A 23,198-nucleotide genomic window follows, 5' to 3' on the forward strand; every position below is an offset into this window, starting at 1 on the left:
ACAAAACTTTAAAGAACATGAACAAGAAGCCAGCATCCCAAACTTAAATTGAATAGCTACCTGATAGCTCCCACCCTTTCTAAAACATAGGAAGGTAAGCACAGCAAAGTCATCTGAAGGAATGATAGCAGCAAGTCTTCTAGAGAGTTAAAATGTGAAACATTTCACAGGATTTATTTCTCTAATTTTATCTGAAGTTGTCCCCAAGTGTGCTCTATTGACCAAAGACACCAACCCTCTTCTTATCAAATGAGCTAATTTAAGTGTATTTTGCAAACAGAAAAGACACATTGCAGCTTCTCAAGATTTTTTTTTAATCCTCTTGATGAGAATGAGAAAAAAAAATAATAAAAGACTCTGAAGTAATACATTTTTCTTGACAGTAGAGTGGCAGTCAAGACCTTGGGCTCTGGAAATACAGCACAAATTCCAGAACACAGTGATAAGCATATCCTGCCTCAAGAGCCATACACTTCAACCTTGGAACGTGTGCAGGCTAGAGCCAGCAGTGATGACAATAACGGTAGGTGAGCAGGATCACTTCTGAGTTCCTGTCTTAGTGTGTGACTTTAGAGTAGACAGCACTCACTTCTCCAGTGGAGAGTCTTCCCCACTTCTGCCTCAGGGATCCAGCAAAGTTACAGGCTTGCAGCAGTCATTAAAAAAGACACAGGCACTTGGTAAAGGATAAGGTTCTAAACCCATTAAAAGCCAATAAAAAGACTTTGGTGATAACTGTCTTAGACCCTGAGCAAGGAACAGAAGTATTATACAAACCTAGAACAAGTTTTCAATCTGTGTTAGTCAACATTGGGAAAAAACACAATGAGTAAAATGCCCAGCTATCTCACAGGAAGCTAAACCTCTCAAATCATCATCTTGTGCCTCCATTATCCAGACAAAAGTTGCACTATATTTTGATGGCATCAGGACTCAAGGATTCCCATTGTTACATGAACTGGCATGGCATACCTACTACTGAGGTGTATTAACAAAAGGCCTTGCTAACTGACTGCAAGGAGATTAAAATCTAGTTTGTTAGTCTCTGAAGTGAGGCAGCTGACAGTTATGTTATTTCATGTGCTTTGAATTTTCTTCACTATTCTTCCTCCAGTAACTTCAACTGACCTCATTGCTTTTATGATACCTGAAGAGACTGACTAGTTTACTGGAATCTTCCCGCTGAAATATTTTTATAATTGATCATAATTGCAATAATTGATCGTAATTGCTCTTTGCATTTCAAAATTCCACAGACACAAGTCTAAATTGCATCCAAATACAGGAAAACAATGATGACATCCAACCATTGCCCTATTATCTTTTTTCCTTTCCCCATGATGTATTTAATGACCTAAGAAAGTTACAAAAGCACCTTTAAATTACATTTACAAACATAAACTAATTAAATATATTTAGCTAACACTGAGAAAGTAAAATTCCAAAGAACACAAGGACAAAAAAAAACACCCAAAGAAACAACAAAAAAAAACCCAACCAAAAAACCAAAACATTAAGAGATGACTGACTCTAGAGTAATTTATGACTTTTTTACTGAGTTGCTGGATGTAGCATTTGAGTGAACACTTTCCTGCTGAAGTACAACTTGTAGTTAGAGACTGAAAGCTTACTTCATTATTCTCATTTTGGAACAGCAAATGAGGGATTAGTTCAGCATAACTTCTGTAGTTTCCATTAAGTTTTATATTCCAGCAAAATAATTTTATTACTTACTCCACTTTTCTTTTTTGGCACTTGTTCATTTCAGAAAGTGACAAAATTCCTAGAAACTTCAGTGGCATCAGGATTTTTAATATTAAGAGCACAGATGTCTCAGACACTGAAGGACAAAATAGTTCAGATAATATTAAAAATTATCTTGCAGATCACTATGTACATGTATGTTTAAACTCATTCAAGGTGAAAGAAACTCACAGCTTAAAATTTATGTAGCATAAAGGTATCTGTTTGAATGCTGTCAATTAATATTCTAAGTCACATGTGGTGAACACATACTCAAAGACTAAAATAAATAACAGCTACTTTATTATTTGTGGCATTTCCTGACAATGCTTAGAGAGAATCATCAAGGAAGAGAATGCAAAGATCATAAGAACTTGTGAAACTTTGAAGACTAGTAGTTTCCACTTAGTTTTCTCATGATCGGACTGTCAGGTTCGGCATTAGTAAAAATACTTCCTACAACCACATGAGTACCCCAGATGTTATGACGAATAACTTTGCAGCAGCCAAGATCATCAATGGAAAATCCCAAGTGGCGGTAGCGTTCATCTGTTTCAAACAGAGTGTTGTTCGTGTAGGATCCAAAATACTAGGTGAAAAAAAAAAAGATTTTTTCACATGAACATTTCCAAGGACATTTAAAATGCCAGAAGTATCCCTTTTTAAAACAATCCCTAAGCCTGGAAGTACCAGTAACATTTGTTGGAGCAAATTTTATGTAGTTTTATTTATGAAATTGCACAGAAAAATAAGCTGAGCACTTCTGGTTATAATGGTACCCCATATTTAAAGATACTCCTTTGCCACTGACAGAGCACTGAAGGCATACCATTGTGTTTCAATGGCTGATCAACCATACATAAAAAAAAAAACAAACCCTCAAGTGCTTTGGAAAGGTTCTGCTACTGCTACAGGCACCAAGGACAGAATCCTGTGAAAAAGCAAAACTGAGGCATGTACCTCTTTAATGAGCCCCTAGTAAAGAAAGGTGCTTTGAAGACCAAAAATGCATATTAATTGGGAACAGGTATTTCAGTTACCTCAGGAGGAAGTTTCTGACCAAAAGCCTACTTCTGATGAACAGATTATTAGTAAGGGTGTTACTACTGATTTCAACAGAACCCATTTTCATCAATCCATAACTATTCCTTAAATGAAGGGAATTTCTGGGAAGCTTTTAATCACTATAAACACCTTCAACTGCCTGTTAACCTTATAAACATCCCATTAGGCATATTTGTCTCTGTTGACACAATAAATCAACTGCCTTTTATACTGGTTTTAAATAAAAACCCTCTAACCTAAGCTTGGCATGATTATGTTCAACTGGTATGGTTTTACCAGTTCTCAGGCAAAATTGCATATATACTCATGCTTTGACAGGAGCTTTTTCAATTTTTTTTTTTTTTTTTAAGTTTTAAGACTATGTTCCACAGATGCCTTTGTACGAAACTGTCGTCTCCTCCAGAGAACTGATGTGATCCAGTAATAAATGCCAATGCCATTTTAGGAACATACTATTCATTTTTTCTAGGTAACAAAGGTATCATAAACTAGTGCAGAGACTTCTTAAAACTCTCCATCTACACAGATAGACATCAGATCTACCTAGTTACCTTGGGAGGGCAAAACCAGCTTACTGTGCAGTGACCAAGAGCTTTTGAACATAAAACAATAGTTATCTAAATTTCAACTTAATTGCTGAACAACATTCTCCAAAGTGCCAACTGCAATGACAGTGGACACAGCATGGGAACTAATGCAGGTTTACTATCCCATTTTGATACATGAAAGGACGTATCCTAACAGCTTTTGAGTCACGTGAAAAAGTTGGATTTAACCCATACAGAATACAAATAACACTGCTAGTTAGGACACAGTGGTGTCCATTGCATATTTGACACAGCACATAACTTACTGCCAGTCCTGAGGATGGATCAATGAAGTCGGCCCAATAGCCTTCTGAACAAATTGCATAGCAAATTTCCTTGGCACCATTAATGAACTTAAAGAAAATAAAAGGGAAAGAAGGATATGAAATGAGATTTTTGTTACATATATCTCTGTACATATAACATTCTGAAAACAATCAGGCACAGATTTCTTTTGGCCTGTACTAATAAATAAGAAATTTAGCATACTTTTAATAAAAATATTACTAATATTAAGAGGATTAGAATTATGTTAGACTACTCCAATCATACAGGATTTAGGAGTGCTCCTCATGCCTGTCAGTAATGGATTAACAGCTTGTACAAGGAATAATGCAATTGCTTTCATTACTCATGCAGACTGCAGTCATACCTGTTATCCTCTTTAAGAAGTCAACCATTACATCAGGCATTTGTGTTATTTCCACAAGTTTATTGAGCTCACCTAAACTCCACAAATTTGACACCGAATGTAGCATTAAATATATTTTTATAAATATATGAAAAACAATTTTGCCCCATGGTCTTATTTCAGCTAGCAGGACAACATTATGTAGTTCTTCCTGCACTACAAATGGTTTTAAAGAACGCTTTAGTTTTGCCTCATGATATCAAACGGTTCCATAGGCATTTGACTTTTTACACCAATTCTCTTGAATTATTGCCAGTAATTCTTGGTGGTCAGGATGATGATTTCAAACTCTCCTACTGTTTGACTGTCAAAGTTGTAGACCATATTTCAATTACACTGGAGGACACCAGCTGATGTATTAATGAAAAAAAAAAGTATTTTTAATAAAAACTGTATTTTGAAATGAAAATACTATTGTCAATTAAGCGATATTTTAAGAAGTTCCCTATTCTGCAACACATCATCAAAAAGCTCCCTTCTTTGAAGGGACAGCTTAAAGAATCTATCATTTTAGGTAACTTAAACCTTTGGTGTTACACTGCACTTAGTTATCTGCTTGCCAGATAGGGAAGAAAATTCAACCAGGTAGATTTAAAGCTGTGCTCCTGTACTGTCACCAAAACATATGACACAACCTACGGACTACACAGCACATTTTTTTCCACAGATAAATCAGCAACAACAGACCTCAGTTATGTGCTTTTAATCACCCAGACTAGCAGTTTACAACCATGTTACAAGGGGCAGCAGGGGCCCATAAAAAACTTCTGAAGAAGCCTGCACAGCTGACAAAAAAAAACAAAAAAACAACAAACCAAAAACCCCAAACATTGAGATTTGTGATGGTTCTAAAACCATCCATGCACTCAGAAAAAGAAGACCAAGTGCAAAAATTTAACAGCTGAAAAGACTGAGCCAGAACAAAGCACACACAGAATTCATGTAATTGCCTCAAAATGTGAGAAATTTCCTAATATCACAAAAAAGTATTTGACTTCAGAATAAATTTAATACTTTATTCACTTTCAGTTATAAAAATAAGATTGTTCTCACAGTTAGTGCCTCAGCAGCTCCCAAATTTCGAATTTATAGAAATATTATAGTTACTCAGCTTCAGTTCCTTAATGGACCAAAAAAGGAAAGTTTATCCTTTACAGTAAGCTGTTCTATAGTTTGAGGTTTGATGGCTCTGATGATTAACTATGTTTCAAGTGTAATTAAGTCACAAATATAAACAAGCCATCTGAAGACAGCATTTTGGGCATTATACTTCTGGTACAGTACATCTTTTGATCTAATGCTGTAACAATCCCTCAGCAATCACTTAGGACAAGATTAACAAACACTGGAGATTCACTTCTGTAAACATTTACATTTGGCTGTACATAACCCTCATTACTTTAGCACAAGCCTCTCACATTAAATTAGTATTTTTAAAGTTACTCCTACCCAACTATGAAGCAAACAAATAGACCATTTTCTTGTGAATTTGCTGTTAGTAACCTTTAGGCTGGGAGGTTACATCCAACATCCTAACACCCCTACAATGACTGTATTAGATTTGACAGGGAGGTGCACATGGAAGAAAGATGCCAATTAACATGTAATTAGACCAGATTACAATGCCAAAGACCAACAGACCATAAATAATTCAAAGAGAAGAACACACTAAAATGAAGGGAATTTTAATTTGTGTGTATTCTTTATGTTGATCCTTCAGCCTGTGGTAGCCCTTAACGTTGCTCCATACAAGCTACATTTGCAATTTACAGGATTGAAAAGGACATTACCACACTATTTTCAAACACAAATATAGCCATCACAGATCTAAGTCTCATAGGATGATTTTTACTAGTTTTAGAAAAATTATAACAATGCAGAGGAACATTGCATTTTGAGGTGCCAAGACAAGAACGTCAGTGGTGGTGAACAGTGACACCTGCTGTACACACAAAAATAATCAAGAACATGAAATTAAGTGATTTTCAATGAGACATCTAGTGGCAACAGAGCAAAAAGACAAAGTTCATGAGGATGGTTAGGATGAAATAAATGTAACTGATACCCAGGCTAAAAATATTAACTGTATTCATTATCAGAATGGGGGGGTAAGGGGGGAACCACAAAACAAACCCCAAAACAGAACAACCGCTTTTTGCAAGTAAGCATGCACTTATCCACAGATCCTGTACTGGAATCTCAATTACATCACGCAAAAACAAAGGCAACAGTGAAATCCTGCAAAATGCATAGTATTAAAGCAGAATGAAGGTGAGAAAATAGTTGCTGCCCTTTAACTGCAACAGGACAATGATCATGTATCTTTATTAATTTACAGTAGCATTTTACCTTTTAGCATACTTTTGACTCACCCCAGTATAAAGAATTTAATAGTCCTATGAGACTATTTGGTTTAGTGTGAGGTGTCCCTGCCCATGGCAAGGGGGTTGGAACTAGATGATCTTAAGGTCCTTTCCAGCCCTAACTATTCTATGATTCTATTCTATTTCATGTAGTTAAAAAGCTACAAAGCTGGAAAAAAGTAATTGCCATTCTATCAGTAAGAGAACATAAAATAAGTGCAAAAACCCTCTAAGTAGGAAAACAGATACTACTACCAGAGCTAGAAACAGACCAAAATACACATATAGTTCACAAAAGATTAATGTGCCAACAAAATGAAGCTGATGCTAATGTCAGCTACTTACATTTTCTAACAGCATTTCTCTTTCATCCTCCACTTCTTGACTCCATACAGTCATATCATTTTTAGTCTTCTGGGTGACAGTTAATACTGTTAACTGGTTGGTATTCACTTCTGGAAACATTGACTCAAAATCTAAAAAAAAATATAAAACTGGCACATTATGGCTTGTTCTTACATTTTACTTAAGATTTTTCAGTTTGACACAAATTATCAATCCTACTTTAGAAACCTTCTTTCATTGAAATACATGTGTGTTTTTCATATCAGATCCAGCAAACAGCATGCTGATTTGAAATGCTAATGTTGCTTTTGTGGAAACTAATACACCTTGGTAAGGTCCTGTTAAAAGGAACTTGGGGAGCAGAGTTTGCTAGTTCAAGACCTCTTACTGAACTGCAAGATGATAAAAGCTCCAGAAACAAGTGTCTGTCTTTGCAAAGATATAAAACCAAGTATAATAATATTTTAGTATTTGGAATTGAACACCGCCACAGTTTTCCACACACGCTGAGAACTGGATAAGCCATATTATATAATGCACTGATTTTTACATTAAATCTTTCAGTAGTAGTGTCTCAGATCTAATTCCTAGGACATGACAGCAGACTCAGTATCAGTAGTATACTATGGGCATGAGTTGTGACAGTTAGCCACCTGGGGCAGAAAAGGTCCAAACCCATCATGACTTTCTGCACACCATCTTTTGTATTACAAACAAGAATGCACATGAAGTGCCAAAGTCATGATAAGGGTTCATGGAGCCTTGTTTTTAGTGTGGGGAAAAAAAAAGCACTTTCCCAAATTAAAAAGTCCAAAGGTTCATTCTTATTTAGTCTCTGAAAAGTCTGCTCTCTTCAGCATGTAGACCAAGATTTTAAGCAGATTTCAGTCTCTTCTCAGTTTATCACTTTTTTAAATCATAAGGTTTAACTCCAATTTAATTTCAATAATTTCTTTCTTAAGCACATTAAAGAAAGATACAAATCCAATGCTTTCAAAAGTTTCATAATTTCAATTTGCTATTTTACTAAAAAGCAGTGCCAGTCACTGTTTGGTTTTTGGATAGTAAATCAGCTCCAGAACCTGACACAAAAGAAGCCCCTGAAAGTTACTCCCTGCCCCAACTGATCTTGAATTTAAGTGGCACTGAATTTTATATGAAATACTAAGTATTGTCAATAGCGAAGTTTCAGTTTTCCTTTTATAGCATGCATTTACCTTTTGAAAGTATTAACTCTGGATTACTCTTTTCTACTACACATTTTGTGGCATCAATTACATCAGTGTTTACTTACATATTTTTGCATTTTAAAAAGTTATAATTTCTTAGGTGTCAATGAAAGTGAAAATATACCTTTTCGTAACAGTTCAGGACAAGCTTGTACTGCACATTCTACCTTTGCATTTTCAAAGTAAGTTTCAGCATTATTTATTTGCTGTTTCTGTGGAACATCAGCACCCTGAAAAAAATGAAAACTGTAACTTTCTCATTAATATGTAACCGAAATAACTTTATACACTAGACTATGACTTTGTGATACAGTGATACACTCAAGCAGTTTCACAGAAAGGTGATTTACAATGAGAATTTTTCAACTATTGGAAGTGGAACATATATATATAGGTATTATTTGTTAAACTTGTACAGAAATTATAAGTTTTATATCTTATTGTAATCGTATTATCTCAAACCCTTAAAGAATACAGAAATTTTTGAAACATACGATTCTAAACCAATGGCCTTAAGTATTCAACACCAACTGATAGCTTTTAGATAGAGACACATTACCTGAGCAAGAACACAACTTTAAAGTTATACAACAGTTCTAGAGCTCTGAACTATCAGTACCTTCAGCTTTAGCTGTTTTAACTTGAAAACCAGTTTTCTAATAATAGTAATTTCCAATTTTTATTTTTTATAGTTTTTAGTTCTACAGTTTTAAAAAAAAAACAACAAAAACCAAAAAACCCACGAAAAACAAAAAAACCCACAAACACCAAACAAAAACCCCCCAAATCCAAACATCATCAAAAAAAACAAACCAAATTCTTGTGGAATACATATGGAGTACCAGTAGTTAGATATCTAACATGTAAGCTTAAGACACCCTTAAGAAGGTAGTAACAACAGCTGCCTCCTTTGGGATTGATGTAAAATGCCTTAATACATTTTTTTCTAGCTCAAACTATGCCATAATTTACAATCAATTTCAGCAAATTTCTCTAAGACTGGTATTAAAATGTTGGGTAGTACATGAAATCCTACATAATACGTGTTTGTAACTGAAAATTCTCCCTAGAGAAAACTATTACACTGAAAACACACTGTGAATAGCATTTTTTGTATCAGAAGTTAATGACTGAGAACAGGAGAAAAGAACAAAAAACCAACAAAAACACATAAACCCAACAAAACCAAATCCCAAACCATTAGAAAAATAAACACAGTAACAGACAAACAACAGACAATTAGCTGCAGTTTCAATACATGTTTCCACAAATACCTTGCACTATGATTGCAAAGTCACTGGGATAGATCAGTTGGTACATTAAACCCAACAAGCCATGCTGTTACGCTTGTAAACATCTTTTCTTCCTAGCTATAGGATGCTCCTCATACTAAGAACATTACTCTTTCTCAGTTCACTGTGATTTCTTCTGTACTACTCCCATTCTGTCTGGCTAAACACCACTTACATAGTCCATTCGCCTACCAGGCATGCTACATCAAGAGACTATGGCTATTTTTCAAAGATCAGTTCCACTTTCTGATATTGACAGGTTGGTAAGCCCATTTACTCTGCTCAGATAAAACTAACACATGAATCTCAAGTACACAGAGGTCAGAGAAGCTTGACATTTCTATGGCTGTTTCAAGGACTAGTGCATGAGCTTCAGTAGCACTGAGCTTTTTTGCAGCTTGCTGCAGCAACCTATGGTTCCAGTATTCAGCTGATGCCATCATTCAAATTGGGGTCCTCTCCTAAGAGGAGTAGCTTGACATTTTTGTTAGCTAAATGCTGTTCAGCGATTCCTAAACACCACTGGTATGGATCAGAACTGACTCATGGTGACTGCTTTATGAATACCAGTTGCAAAACCTGCCTCTGGTCTTTCCTATTTTGGACAGCAACACATGCACTGGGCATTTTATCATGCAAGTAATCTCACTAGCAAGAGGACCACGCATTCAGTGCGTGTAGTTTGCACTAAATGAACTAGACCAGAAATTTTCTTTATGGAAAGTATAATCCACAAGACCTGAAAACAGAGTCTGGTGAGCTCACCGCATGCCTCTATTTTCCAAACACTTGTGCTACAATGCCACATTTACAAAAATCACTACACAGCATTTCTACACTGGAGATTTGCTAGTTGACTTCCAAAGTCAGAGCATGTCACAAACTCGGAGAGCCTGGAAAGCCAAGTCAGCAGCTAATAGTCACTAAAAGTTTCTTGAAACACTGCAATCACACTAGCAATTATCAAGCTGCTTGCTGTTCATAATGCATTTGACTCACTGCCAGCTCTGCCATCACTTACATGCAGTCTCATTGTGAGACCCAAGGCTGAGGTACATTCATCTGTTTCTCCTGTGTGATTCCAATGGTTGTCAGAACTAAATGGGCAGATCTAAACACTGTCAAAACTATGTAAGTCCAGATCCATTAAATGAGATACTGAAAAAAACTACCAATTCTATTTGGTAAAAGGTGGTGTGACTTGGTAAACAGCAAGTTTTGAAAGTTTTCTTTTCCTATATCCATGTGATTAAGTCACTACCAAAATGATATTTCACTAAGCACTGCCTAGACATACAGCCAAGAACCCCACACCTTGAAATATTTTTCTCCTGAAAGGAGGTTCAGCTTTGTTCTATGTAACCTTTTGCTCATCCAAGTCAAGTTCACCTTTCAAGACCATCTAGAAAACCAACTGTATCTTTTTTTCAGGATGAAGAGACATTAGCTACATTTTCTTTTAAAGAAGAAATATCAGCTTCACATAGAAGCAGCCTGCTCTTACCTGAAATTCATTTATGTATTGTGCCATTACAAATTCATGCCTTTCAGTTGCTGAAGGCTCTGCTAGTATATCAGGCAGACTTTTTGAAACTTGGCTTTTCTTCTGAGAAGCAGTGCCATTTAGGTGACAGTCAAAACCAATATTACCAGGCAACTGGAATCTCTGGTCCTGAGGACCAAATGGACCCATTACTTCATCTGGCCACACAGTTCTTGGACCTGCAAAAGTCAACGCCTTGCTTTAGTCATCACATCTGAAAAAAAAAAAGGAGAAAAATCCTTTCCCACACAAACATATGTATTTGATCACAATCATATATAACCAAAGTAATCACAACACACAAGCCCTGACATAAAAAGCACACTTCAGAATTCCCAAATTTATATGGGGTGCAAAGTTCCAATAGCACACGAATTCAAAGAAAATGAATTTGCTTTTTCTTACATAAATCAGGAGGTGTAGCAGCAACATGAGGCTCATCTGAGCCAGAGGAACCTGCTGTAGAAAAAGCCTTGGGATTTACAACTCTTTTGACTAAGGAATAAAACCCTGGCAGGTAGGTGACCAATCTTGCTCTGCTACAGAGCACCTGAGAAGACAAAAACAAAATAAGTATTACATACTGCTAGCAAAAAAAGTTAGTTTAAGTACAGCTTTGTGGGTCACAAGAGAAATCCTCACTCAATAATTAAATTACAGTTTTCATTATGATTAACTGCGTTTCTGTAAAATCATGGTTTCAAGGTATTTTATGATTACTTTTATATTTTACTAGTAATAGTATTTTAAGTAAAGAAAAAGCCTTGAAAACACTTATTGAAAAGCCTCCTCACGTGAGGGGAAAAAAGAACTCAAAAGTTTAAATAGCACCACTGAACCCCCCTCCAGCCTAAACTGGGTTATGGATGGGGAATGTTTCCATGATTAGTTCCATGCATGTAATTGTTTCTATGTCATAATTCAATCACAGGATTAATTAGCAGAAACACTTAGAAATATTGTTAATTAAGCAAATGCTGATACCAGAGACATTTGCCTTGAAAGACAGCACAAACATTAGCCAGCCTATATTCCTACTTCTTAGAAGACGGGAGGGAGACACAAATAGTATCGCTCCAGATACTCCTTGTGGCTTTCCTCACCAGAAAAGGACATATCCCAACAGCTCTGAATGATACAGGGAGATATGCATATCAAAACAGATAAGTATGGTCATTTCAGCTTCTTTCTTTTGCTCATAAGTCCATAAACATTTAACATGAACAAAACTTGCTAGTGCAGGCAATATTATTTAGATTTGCAAACTCCTTGCATTCAGGTATTTATAAACAAGCATTACTGCAAACAGATCAGTATTGTGGGGAAAATGCTGATAAGCTAAAAAGCCTTGATGAATCCTGTGATCTTCAAATACACCAGAAAACCCACTTCCTACCACAGAGCCGTACTGTCAATATAACTTTCAGTTGCTGAAGATGATTCTCTCAGAAGCTTTCAGCCCCATAGCAAGCTGAAAATGATGCAATGCTATCTTCCTGAGCATGCAAACATCTTGACAAGAGGGTTCCAAAGAGCTAGTAGCTCCTTGCCATGAGGTCTGAGGCCCAATGACAGCATCTTCAGTAGTAACATAAGCAATTGTTACTGTTGGTTTTGTTTGTTTAGGTTTTTTTTGTTTTGTTTGTTTTGGTTTTGTGTTGGGATTTGTTTGTGTGTGTGTGTGTGTTTTGTGGGGGTTTTGGGGGCCGTTTTGGTTTTTTTTTTAAGAAAAAATATCCATGTGGTGCAATTAAACTGAAAAGCCTGATTGATTTGCTATACTTTAATAAACGATTGACAACTTTCATGATGCATTTACACAAGTGCAACCAAAAAATAACCAATCATACACTTAAAACGGAGTTAGAAGTGCAGTATTAAAAATAATTAAAGACTACCAAGCTCTAGCACAAAACTATTAATACTATCGACTACAGCAGCACAAAAGTATGCATCACTGGAAAATGCAACCCCACCCACCATAGCATGTGTGCTTTCACAAAGCTATTTTTCAGGTAAGGGAAAAAACTTAGTTCAAGAAACTGACACAAAGAGTATTTCCTTAAGTGCTGTATTCCTGATTCTGTAAGATTTTATCCATGAGTTTACCACTAAATATGTACGCAACAAGGTCACTCAAAAGACATAAATGTACAAATAGTACCATTTACTCAAGATAAACTCTACTCAAAGTCTTCGGACATGAACTAGTAAGCATCAGATTCTTACATACCACCTCTGTATAAACATATAATATCTAATAAGTTCTACCAGTATCACTCAGAGGCACATTTGATTTTCTAACTTAAATAATTACAGTTAAGGCCTTAAATTGCTTAGTTCTAAAAAAACCACTGGTTTAAACGGTTCCTTTAACAACAACAAGCTGATTCCACTTAAATATTTTTCCTCTAATTTTTGCATAGATTATATTACGTATAAACCAGATGTAAACAATTACAGCTGACATGCAATTATAAGAAAAGAGCATTTTTTCGTATAATCACGATCACTCAACATGGAGATGCTAATGTTAATTACAGATCTGTTGACTGACTCACCTATGTAAATATTTACATACCTAGCATTACACAAGTGAAAAAATACAGCTGAAATCAATAAATTATTCATGCCTCCGTGGCAATAACGGGCGTTTTATTCTTCAGTCTGAAAGCAGCCTCGCGAATCGCAGTATTTAATCTTAACTCGTAATATTAAAAAAAAAAGAACAAAACCACATCGTACTTAAAGCCTCAATTCGCTTACTTCCATGATTTCCACAGAAACTGGCTTCCAAAATGTAGATGAAGAATGACACTACTACTGCTTTCTAATAAAATCTACCTTGGTTTAACTCATACTTTTATTAATAACACTTTCTCCATTCCCCCACCCCCGAAGAAAGATGACTGAAAGACAGCTTTAAAGGGAGAGTAAAACGCAAGCGTCCCGCGCCGTTTCCCCTCGCACCGGGACGAGGCGCAGGGAGGAGTTAGCAACCACCCCCGTGCCGGCAGGCGGCCGAGGGCCGCAACGGCGCCAAGTCCCGGGGGGCGGGGGAGCGCGTTACTTACGTTGGCCATTGCAGACGATGGGATACCTCTCGCCGACAGGCCCGGCTGCCCTAGAAGAGAAACGAACGCACTGGCTTCCTGGTCGTCTCTCGCAATCCGACGACGACGGTCACCCCTCACGGCCGCCCTCCCGGTTCCCCGACAAGGCACCTCGGCGATGCCCACCCGCTGCAGACCCAGCCACCCGCAACGGCTATGGGAGGGGAAAACGGGAGGGAGAAGCAGCGCGAAACCACGCACGGGATACGGGTGGGAAGCACCGGAGGCAACGAAGCCACCGCACCTCTCACCTCTTCCTGTAAAATGGCGTCTGCCGCCGTCATCCGACGCACCCCTGCGACGGCGTCCACCCTGCCCGTCGCCAGGCCGAGCGAGCCGATGAACCGACACCTCGATTACCGCGCTGAAAAAGCACACAGAGACAGGCGGGACATGTCGTTCGGCGGCCGATTGCTTGGGGCCGGAGATGAGCAGCAGCGGCAGCGGCTTGTCCTTGCGAGGAGCGCCGGGGGCTGTTGGTCAGTGTGTGGCGGCGGCGGCGGCGACAGTGGCTGCTCCTAGGAGCGGGCGCGCCCGGGGCTTGTGCTTCTCCGTCTTGGCAGGGCGGAGGGCGCCTCAGAGTCGTGGTGTCAGCACCAGCTCGCCGGTGCAGTACCCGCTGGGTGCACCAGGAGTCAGTCATGTCATACAAGCCGGGCTGTCGTTAAACACATACACACACACACGCACGCACTCACCCCGCCTCTGCTTTCTGGGGCTGAGGGAGACAATGAAGCCGAAAATGAATAAAAGGGGGGTGTTACTGAGGAAAGCGTAGGGGGAGCTTTTCAGCCGCCGAAGGGCCGCCAGGCCAGGGGACTTCCTGGGAAGTCGGTGAGAGCGGGGTACATAGGTGCCACTTCTGCGAACAAAACTGGCCTTTCTAGAGTGGCACATGGCTTCTTCAGAAAACTGTTTTACAAAATAACAATAAAACCCATCTTCAATGAACCAAATGCTGGTGTCGTGTGTGTCCCGTCCCGTCCCGTCCCCCCCCCCCCCATTTTGTTGTGGAAGTGCTTCGTTTCCCCATCTTTTATCCTTGTGCCTATTTATTGGGGTCTGTGGTGAGGTTTGCTTGCAAAGCCAGCTTTTATTTAAAATAAACTTTTCCATTGTGAGCTAGATCGAGGTAATTCCACGGGCAGAGCTCTTAATAATCTGTTAATTTATGTACTTGCTGCTGCATGAAGTTAATTAACTGCAGAAGATATTAAAGCAAATGCATGTCGTAGAATCAGAATGGTTTGGGTTGGAAGGGACCTCAGAGATCACTTAGTTCTACGCATTGAAAGCATTCTCCTTTGTGCGGTGACAGCAGCTTGGGTCACTGTTCTACTCCTCACCGTCTGCTGTGATGTGCTCCAAGCTGTGATTGTGGACAAGTCTTTGTTGCTCCTAGAAAAATGAACAATACAAAGCTAGCTTGTGTCTGGTGTTGAGCCCTAGTGACTACATGGGATTCTGCTGAATAGATGGATTGATACCCACAGAACGTATGTTGAATATATACCCTAAGTCAGTGTGGCTTAGTTTAAGTACCAATTCTAAAGTCACATCCCTGCATATGTGCCCATGCTCCCTCTTCATTTTCAGAATTGTACTGGTTTTCCAGTACGTAGCCTGGGTTCAAATTGCTGTCCTTTTATTTTTTAATGTCATGTGGAACATAAAACATTTGTCCCCCTCTGGCCTGAAGTGTATTTGTATGAAGGATCACCTTAGTTCCTTCTTTTTCACCTTTGTATTTCCTTTTTCTTCATCCACTTTGCACACTTTGGCCATCATGGCATATCTACCAAATCCATGACTTCTCATATGCTATGTCTTTCTAGCTTTTCTAACAAAGCTATCTTTATCAAGTCTCTAATTCTGAGTGTGGGATAGCCTTCCACAGGCACTGTGCTGAGCAACCTCATCATCTTTGTCTTCAAGATCAGTCTTTTTTGTTTGCTTAGCACTGGTGATCACCCTCCATATCTTGCTGTCTCATAAATCTTGGCAGCAGTGAAAAGGGGAAGGGAGAAAGCTTTGTGGCTGTTGTAAGGTTCAGCACTGTTCTCAGGTAGCTTTTTTGTTGGTTTTTCCATATTGTGATTTAATTTAGATCATGAGTTCTTTGAGGCAAAACCCTCCCTACTTGTGTATGTGGAAAGTGCTGTGCATACTAATGCAACTATTTAAATGCTGAATTAAAAATGTCAGGGGAGAGGTGCCTAAATCCAAATATTCTTTAAAGCTAATATAAAAGAGCTGTATTGCGGTTTGCTTCTGCAGTAGAGGGTAAATGTATAAAAGCTACATTAGAATACTAGGATTAAGACTTCTTTTGTTTGTTTGTTTGTTTTTTTTTGGGGGGGGTCCATTTCTTTGCTGTCTGTTCAAAGCAGCAGTGCTGGTTAAGGAAAGGGAACTTTAATCTGTTGCCATCAAAATAAAATATGGGTTTTCAGATCCCTCCGTAAATGTACACATGGCCTTTAATTTATTTTCGTTATAAACCAGATATTTCTGGACTTTCTTTTTTTTTTTTTTTTTTTTTTGCCTTTCTGCTGGGTTATTAGCATAAAGCAGTTCTGATGGTTTCAATACATAATGGCTAAAAATCAGAGCAAGAAATTGGTTTTCTTGTTCATAATAATATTCAGCCCTACAATGTTCTTACTGCATTTAATAGAATTTTTTGCTTTATTTTATTAGGATCAAGAGGAAATTCTTCAATCCAATTCTAAACAATATGATATATTAGATAACTATAATGTTGCAAATCTTATTTTCGGATTTTTCCGGGAGAATATTTGCCCACTATTGCATGCTGCTCAACTATTTTATTAATTCAATGTTAGCATACTTAATTCTCATTTGCTTTTAAATGAAATATTCATGTTGAATCTCAGAACCTCAGCAAAAAAAAGACTGGAGAAATTAAACTTTAACTCTTTACAGAATGTAATTTATTTCCTCTACTAGGAAAGCACTCTGGATTGCATTCAGTCTCTACTGACTTGTCCTTAGGCAATCCCAATTTATCTTCTCTCCAGGGTTAGCACTTCAAGATACTCAAATCAATCAATGAGTTATCATCCCCTGAAGTTTGTGGTCTGAATTCATAAAGATTAATTTCAATAAAGTTTTTACCTCTATTCAAAGGAGAGCGTAAAATCAAACGATCCAATTACAGATTTATCAAATATTAATAATGAAAATCTTCCAGATCTTTCTGATGCCAACGTTATTCTCCCCTGGTGTCAGGAAAGTAATTAGCAGCTGGCTTTGATTAAATTCTTTCCTCAGAGATTACTTTTCTCAGTTTGGGGGAGAATGATATCTAATTCCTCATTTTAAAGTCTTTTCTGAAAAATACACGTAGGTTCAGTTAACTGGACACTTTTTCTTTCCATGAAGATGGAAGTAACTCAGTTTCTGTCCAGAAGCCTGCAACAATTTTAACAGTGGAACCTGAAGTGCATGACCAGCTTTTGCTGTTGTGTTACTGAAATGCTTTTTTCCTTATCAGTTGTTTTTTTGGTGGCAGTGGCTTCCCCTGGGCAGTTTGAACAAGGTGCAGCATTGGAAAGAGTCTCAGCGCTGCAGCAACACTAGAGCAAGAGGGATGCCATAAGGAACTTTCTCAGTCATCACCACCACTGCCTGAAAAATAATAGAATCATAGAATCGTTAGGGTTGGAAATGACCTTAAGATCATCTAGTTCCAACCCCCCTGCTGTGGGCAGGGACACCTTACACTAAACCATAGCACCCAAGGCCTCGTCCAACCTGCCCTTGAACACTGCCAGGGATGGAGCATTCACAACCTCTCTGGGCAACCTATTCCAGTGCCTCACCACCCTAACAGGATCCTTCTTATATCCAACCTAAACTTCCCCGGTTTAAGTTTTAACCCGTTACCCCTTGTCCTGTCACTACAGTCTCTAATGAAGAGTCCCTCTCCAGCATCCCTATAGCCCCCCATTCAGATACTGGAAGGCTGCTATGAGGTCTCCACGCAGCCTTCTCTTCTCCAGGCTGAACAGCCCCAACTTCCTCAGCCTGTCTTCATATGGGAGGTGCTCCAGTCCCCTGATCATCCTCGTGGCCCTCCTCTGGACTTGTTCCAACAGTTCCATGTCCTTTTTATGTTGAGGACACCAGAACTGAGTGAGGTTTCACAAGAGCAGAGTAGAGGGGCAGGAACTGGTGCACACAATACGGTTGGCTTTCTGGGCTGCAAGCACACTGAAGCCGGCCCATGTTCATTTTCTCATCAACCAACACCCCCAAGTCCTTCTCTGTAGGGCTGCTTTGAATCTCTTCTCTGCCCAACCTGTAGGTGTGCCTGGGATTGCTCCGACCCAGGTGTAGGACCTTGCACTTGGCATGGTTATCTCCGAGCTCTTGTTGTGTTTTCCTTCACAATTCCCAGACTTTCTGGATTCCTTAGTCTGCAGGTAGAGGAGCCAGAGGTGCCTCTGAGAAGCTGGTTTGGTACCTAAGGCATGCAAAACATGAATTTTCATCCCTTCCCCACTCTGCTCTTCCAGGGTCCCAGTGAAGCTGTGGAAACTCCATTCTTGGAGGTCTTCAGAAGTGAGTGGGATGAGGAAGTGGACTGGAGAGCTCCAGAGATCCAGTGTGGAATGTGGCTTTTTCTGTGATCAGGTGCTTCTGTGTTCATGAAAATCAGAGGGCTCTTCTCACACAAACATCAAATGTTCCTGGACAGTTCCATGTTTGTCAGCCTGTCACTGGTACAGATAGACGAGGTGTCTCCAGTATCTGCTCAGCCCTGTGGCACCGCTGTTGTAAACTGTTTCCTTGGATTGTGAGTGATGGACCCAGATTGCTGTCGTGTTCAGTACAGGAAGTTTGCCTTCCTTTCTGCAGAGAAGCATGTACTGTTCCTGAAGCACGTACACTGCTATATAAAGCCCAGCCTTGAGGGGGTTCTCCTGTCCTTTTCACTTGTTGCAGAAACAAGACCTTAATCAGACCCTCTTCATCTTCATATTTTATTAATTAGCTGAAACATAATTTTTTCTTTAAGCTTGCCTAAATAGAGGCTTTTGGATTTTTTCCATAAGCATTAGAGTTGCAGGTTTTGCCTGTTTTCCCAAAGTTAGGGTTTCATCCTTAATGTGGGGTTTTCCTGCTTATATGGCCTGATTTGCCCTACAGTTAATCAGGTGTGATTCAGCTGAAGGCAGTGGAATTGTATCTGTTTAAGAAAGAGGTGATTTTTCATTTCTGAATACTGCATAAATTTGTTAAGTGGTCATAAAAATAATGAGATATTCTTAATTCTTATTGTACTTCTATGAGAAACTTTAAAATGTGTTTTAAAGTATCTCCATTTCTGTGCAATGATGGATAGTGCTGGTGCTTGCAATCTACCTAATGCATCCATTAAACTTCATTAGGACTTTGTTAAACCGAGGTTAAAATCGTTGACATTGATTTTTGATCTCTAAAACCTGCTTGCAGCAAATCAGTAACTGAGCATACCAAAAGCCAGCTGACTATCCTAGCATGCCGGTCACATTCCCTGTGATTCAGAAGGGCATTGTGAGCAATGTTAAAGGGAGGGAGAAGATGGTCCTGTGACATTTAGGAACACCATGGGTCTGACCTGCAGAGCTTAGCCCTGGGCTCATGCTCTTTGAGTCGACAGTCTTCACCCATCACATTGCCTGCCTGGGTCACTGCCTGCGGCCAGGGAACTTCTAGTCTCTAAGCAATGTCAGGCTCTTTGTTTATTCATTTCATTTGCTGTATTTATTTTCTCTTGCATATACAACTGTGGCTCCCCCTTCACTTGACCTGCTAAACCTCATGTTTGAAAGGAGGAATGTCTGTTCCTAAGTGCCAGTGAAATGGTGATGAAGTAGAAGAGAGGAAAGGTTTTAACGTACTCCTAGTCTAGAAAAGTAAACATCCTCTGGCTATAGGAAGAGTAAACTTCCCCTGGAAATGTATGTATTTATATGAACAATCTCTTTCTTCTGGCATTTCCAGATACTAGGCTGGGAGATTTGGTTGCTACCACTGGGAAAAGAGGCTTTTTAGTAAGCAGTGCAAATGCACAAGGTAAGTCTTAGAATGGTTTGTTTTCATTTTAGAAAGACATTCCCCCTGGATCTGTTTCTGTGAACCTGAAAGGAATTTCCTCCTTCATCTCAGGGTGTTGCTCAGTGTCTCCTTCAGCTCCTCTGCCCATTTGAATGTACATCTGAATGAATGGACAGAGGAAGTGAGCATTTCCTTGATAACTGTCTGGGTCTAACTCTGCCAGGGCTTAGGGAGCTTTACTGGAAATCCTGTACCAGCATAACTTCCCTTGTATCTGTAAACTACCAGTTTACATTTTTTCAAAAGAGAGATATTCATCAACTATGCTAAACTGGAATGTATCATTTCCAAATGTGTGGTGACCTCCTTCGAATAGGAGCCCTCATGTGTGATTAGCCAATTGGATCTGAGGCTGTAAGACACACATTAATTCATCTAAATTCTTATTGTAGCTTTTAATGTTGGTTGAAGAGGGAGATATTGAACTTTAAAAGCTTTATAGTTTGCTTGATAGGGATTAAAAAGCAGTATTTTTCCTGTGGTGGAAACATGAGCTTCTGCCTTCAGCCATCCCCACTCACATGGGGGGGATTCCTGTCTTATTTCTCCCCACGTATAACTTCACCAGCACTTCTGGGATATTGCCACATCCAACTTGGCCAGGCTGCATGGAAAGTGGAACAGGGGGTGTTTGTAGGTTGGGTGTTTTGGGATGTATTTACATTTACAACTAGGAGGTATCGCTCTCATTCTGAATCTGTCTCTTCGTGAGAACATATAGGGAATTTAGGTATCAAATGTTTTGTGGTGAGACTGTCACCAAGGCTGGAGGCCAGAAATAGCCTGAACTAGCCTTGGTGTGACCTGAATTTGTTCTATATTGAGCCCAAAATTGAAAAGGGACTGTTTTGCATCAGGACTACACCAGAGTGTTGCTGTTCTGCTTGACCGAGGTCCCAGGTCTTGGATGAAGACATCTGCAAGAAGGACAAGGAGGAAATGGAGCTCTCCCACTTGATCTCCTGGTGGGAAAGGCATCAGGCTCAGCAAGCTGGAAGCACTTGGAGTCCCAGCTCTTGGCCACGGTAGTTGTCAGCCATGTATCTGCTCTGAAACAGTCTTCCAGGTGCTTGACTCAGGGTCTGGGTGCCAGATGTGCGAGGTGGCAGGTAAGGAGACAGGTTCCCATCAGAACTGTATCAAAATCCCTTTTTATAGGGTGTTTCTATTTTGGTAAATCTTTATTTTTCCATCTAGAAAGTGTTCTCTCAGAAAATCTGAGAAGTCAAAATTCATGCTTAAACAGGGTGCCATGCTTAATGGGCTACTTACTCCACTAGATTCCCCATTTATTGCTTCTTAAATATATGTGGTCATACTTTTTAAACCCCATGGTTATGAAGTATGTCTTGCAAAAAGGTTTATGGCATCGTGTGTTGCCTGTGAGTTATGAGGCTCTGTTCCTGTCTGGCAGTGAATGAAAGAGCCCAGCATCTGGCACTATGTAAAATCAGATATTGCAAAACTTCCCACTTTGAGGAGAGGGCCTGGATGATGGATATTGTGATAAAGTATCTCTTTTGACACACAGCTCAGGACAGTTGGAGGCCCTTTCTATAAAAATTTACAGAGCTTATCCAAACCTTCTGGCTGGAAGCTTGAGGAAATCAGTCACTGTGAAGCATATCACTGCCATGCAATAGCAGGGATGCTGCCCTTAAAATCCTGCCCCCTTTTTTCTGGTGTGTTAGGAGCAAATCCATGACTTGGCTCTGCAAAGAGGGAGGTGAGTAGTGCCCAGAATTTCAAGGATCAGTCCAGAAAAGCTTGTGAAGTTTCATCAGGACTTTTGTTACCCACATTCAGAGCCCATTAAAGTCAGTAGAAGACCTCCCAGTGCCTTTGGTGAAAATTGGAATAAAAAATAGACATGAAGATACATTGCATATTAGCAATTCCCCAAATGTTTCTTTTCATGAGTCACTGGGCGAGACAGAATCCACATGCATAGTCTCACTGTCCAGGCTCGCCAGCATCGATCTTGTACTTCAGGGTAAAATAATTACTGTAGAGCAGCCTTGGGTCGAGACAATGAAATGAACTACTAATAATTGAAATTACTGCATTTTGCCTTGAAATATATCTAGAGTTAACCTATTAACTTAGAGAGCATCTTTATTGTTGACAGCAAAATGCTGCTGACAAATCAGGTTAGGTGCTGTTATGTATTTCTGTCATCAAACTCTTGTTCCTAATTTGCTATTTTGCTGATGCTTTTTTTTTGCTTTTTTTTTTTTTTCTTAATTCCATAGCACAACACTTATTTATGCTTTAGAAAAAATAGGAAATAGTGTAATTTCCAGAACACATTCCTGCTAGGTTTCATATTCTCTTTTACCAGTTTAGGAATAGCAAACAACCTACTAACTTGTCACTGTCAGATTCCTTTGCTTGTGTGGAAATTACTAAAACAAATGAGTGAAAACTACATTTTGCATGTGTCAACCTCCTCCTTTGTAAAGGTAACCTAAAATAAAGGCTCTTCACTTTCTTACATGAACTTCAGAAGAAAACATCAGACATCCTCTTCAAAAGTTATGATATGAGCAGATGAGACATGTAAGATGATCAAAGGGAGACTGACGTTAGCTGAAATGCCGTGCTCATATGTTGAAATGCTAGTGGTTCACGTGCTGTGTTTCGAATTTAAACCTGCAAAGAGCAGTTGAAATTGTGTTTAGTACAGATTGTTTTGCATTTTTATTTGTCAGTATCTTTAAAGCTACTGTTAAAAAAAGGAAGAAAACCAGTGGTGTAAATAATCAGCTGAGCCTGTTTTCCCCTTGGATAAATACTGATCAGAAGAAATGGGTGAAGTGGGGACAAACTGCAATGCTACTTTGGAAGGGATCATTCCTGTTCTGAATTACTGATTCTCTGCTGAGTCTTTAATTGCATCTCCAATTACTTCCCAGATGGGCTAACACCACTGTTGATGCACAACTTTGACAGCCACAGCTTTGGCTGGAGTATTGGTTGGCTGGAGTTGAATTAGTATTTGTTGCAGACCTATAGATTAACTATGTGAGACCCAGAGACGGGCAATGTGCGTACAATCTTCTTGAATATAAAGTTTAATTTAAGCTCCATAGTGCAGACCC

General features: G+C 39.1%; 1 protein-coding gene across 4 annotated transcripts; it reads right to left on the reverse strand.

Moving 5' to 3' along the window:
- Positions 1-2,029: 2,029 nt before the first annotated feature.
- Positions 2,030-14,407, reverse strand: MMADHC (metabolism of cobalamin associated D). Of its 4 annotated transcripts, none has more exons than XM_057415578.1 (8): positions 14,223-14,407; positions 13,933-13,982; positions 11,264-11,408; positions 10,820-11,037; positions 8,148-8,253; positions 6,795-6,925; positions 3,662-3,748; positions 2,030-2,332 (listed from the first exon to the last, which is right to left on the reverse strand). In XM_057415578.1, the coding sequence occupies exons 2-8, from the start codon at positions 13,939-13,941 to the stop codon at positions 2,135-2,137; spliced, it is 894 nt and encodes a 297-aa protein (XP_057271561.1). In that variant the 5' UTR covers positions 13,942-13,982; positions 14,223-14,407; the 3' UTR covers positions 2,030-2,134. The 4 variants fall into 4 exon arrangements, with proteins under 4 accessions (XP_057271561.1, XP_057271560.1, XP_057271562.1 ...); XM_057415577.1 differs by having other exon boundaries at positions 14,216-14,337; XM_057415580.1 differs by lacking the exons at positions 2,030-2,332; positions 3,662-3,748 and adding an exon at positions 3,834-4,119 and having other exon boundaries at positions 14,216-14,347.
- Positions 14,408-23,198: the final 8,791 nt, after the last annotated feature.

The sequence above is a fragment of the Pezoporus wallicus genome, unplaced genomic scaffold (assembly GCF_028554395.1).
Source record: "Pezoporus wallicus isolate ANWC-B61680 ecotype Strahan unplaced genomic scaffold, APGP_CSIRO_Pwel_v1 contig_736, whole genome shotgun sequence".
NCBI lineage: Eukaryota > Metazoa > Chordata > Aves > Psittaciformes > Psittacidae > Pezoporus > Pezoporus wallicus.

Coding starts and splice junctions, on each gene's coding strand:
- MMADHC (XM_057415577.1), bottom strand. CDS start 14,255: ATGACGGCGGCAGACGCCATTTTACAGGAAGAGGTGAGAG. Junction 11,409..13,932: donor CATCGTCTGCAATGGCCAAC/GTAAGTAACGCG, acceptor TTGTCTTCTCAG/GTGCTCTGTAGCAGAGCAAG. Junction 11,038..11,263: donor TGCTACACCTCCTGATTTAT/GTAAGAAAAAGC, acceptor TGACTTTTGCAG/GTCCAAGAACTGTGTGGCCA.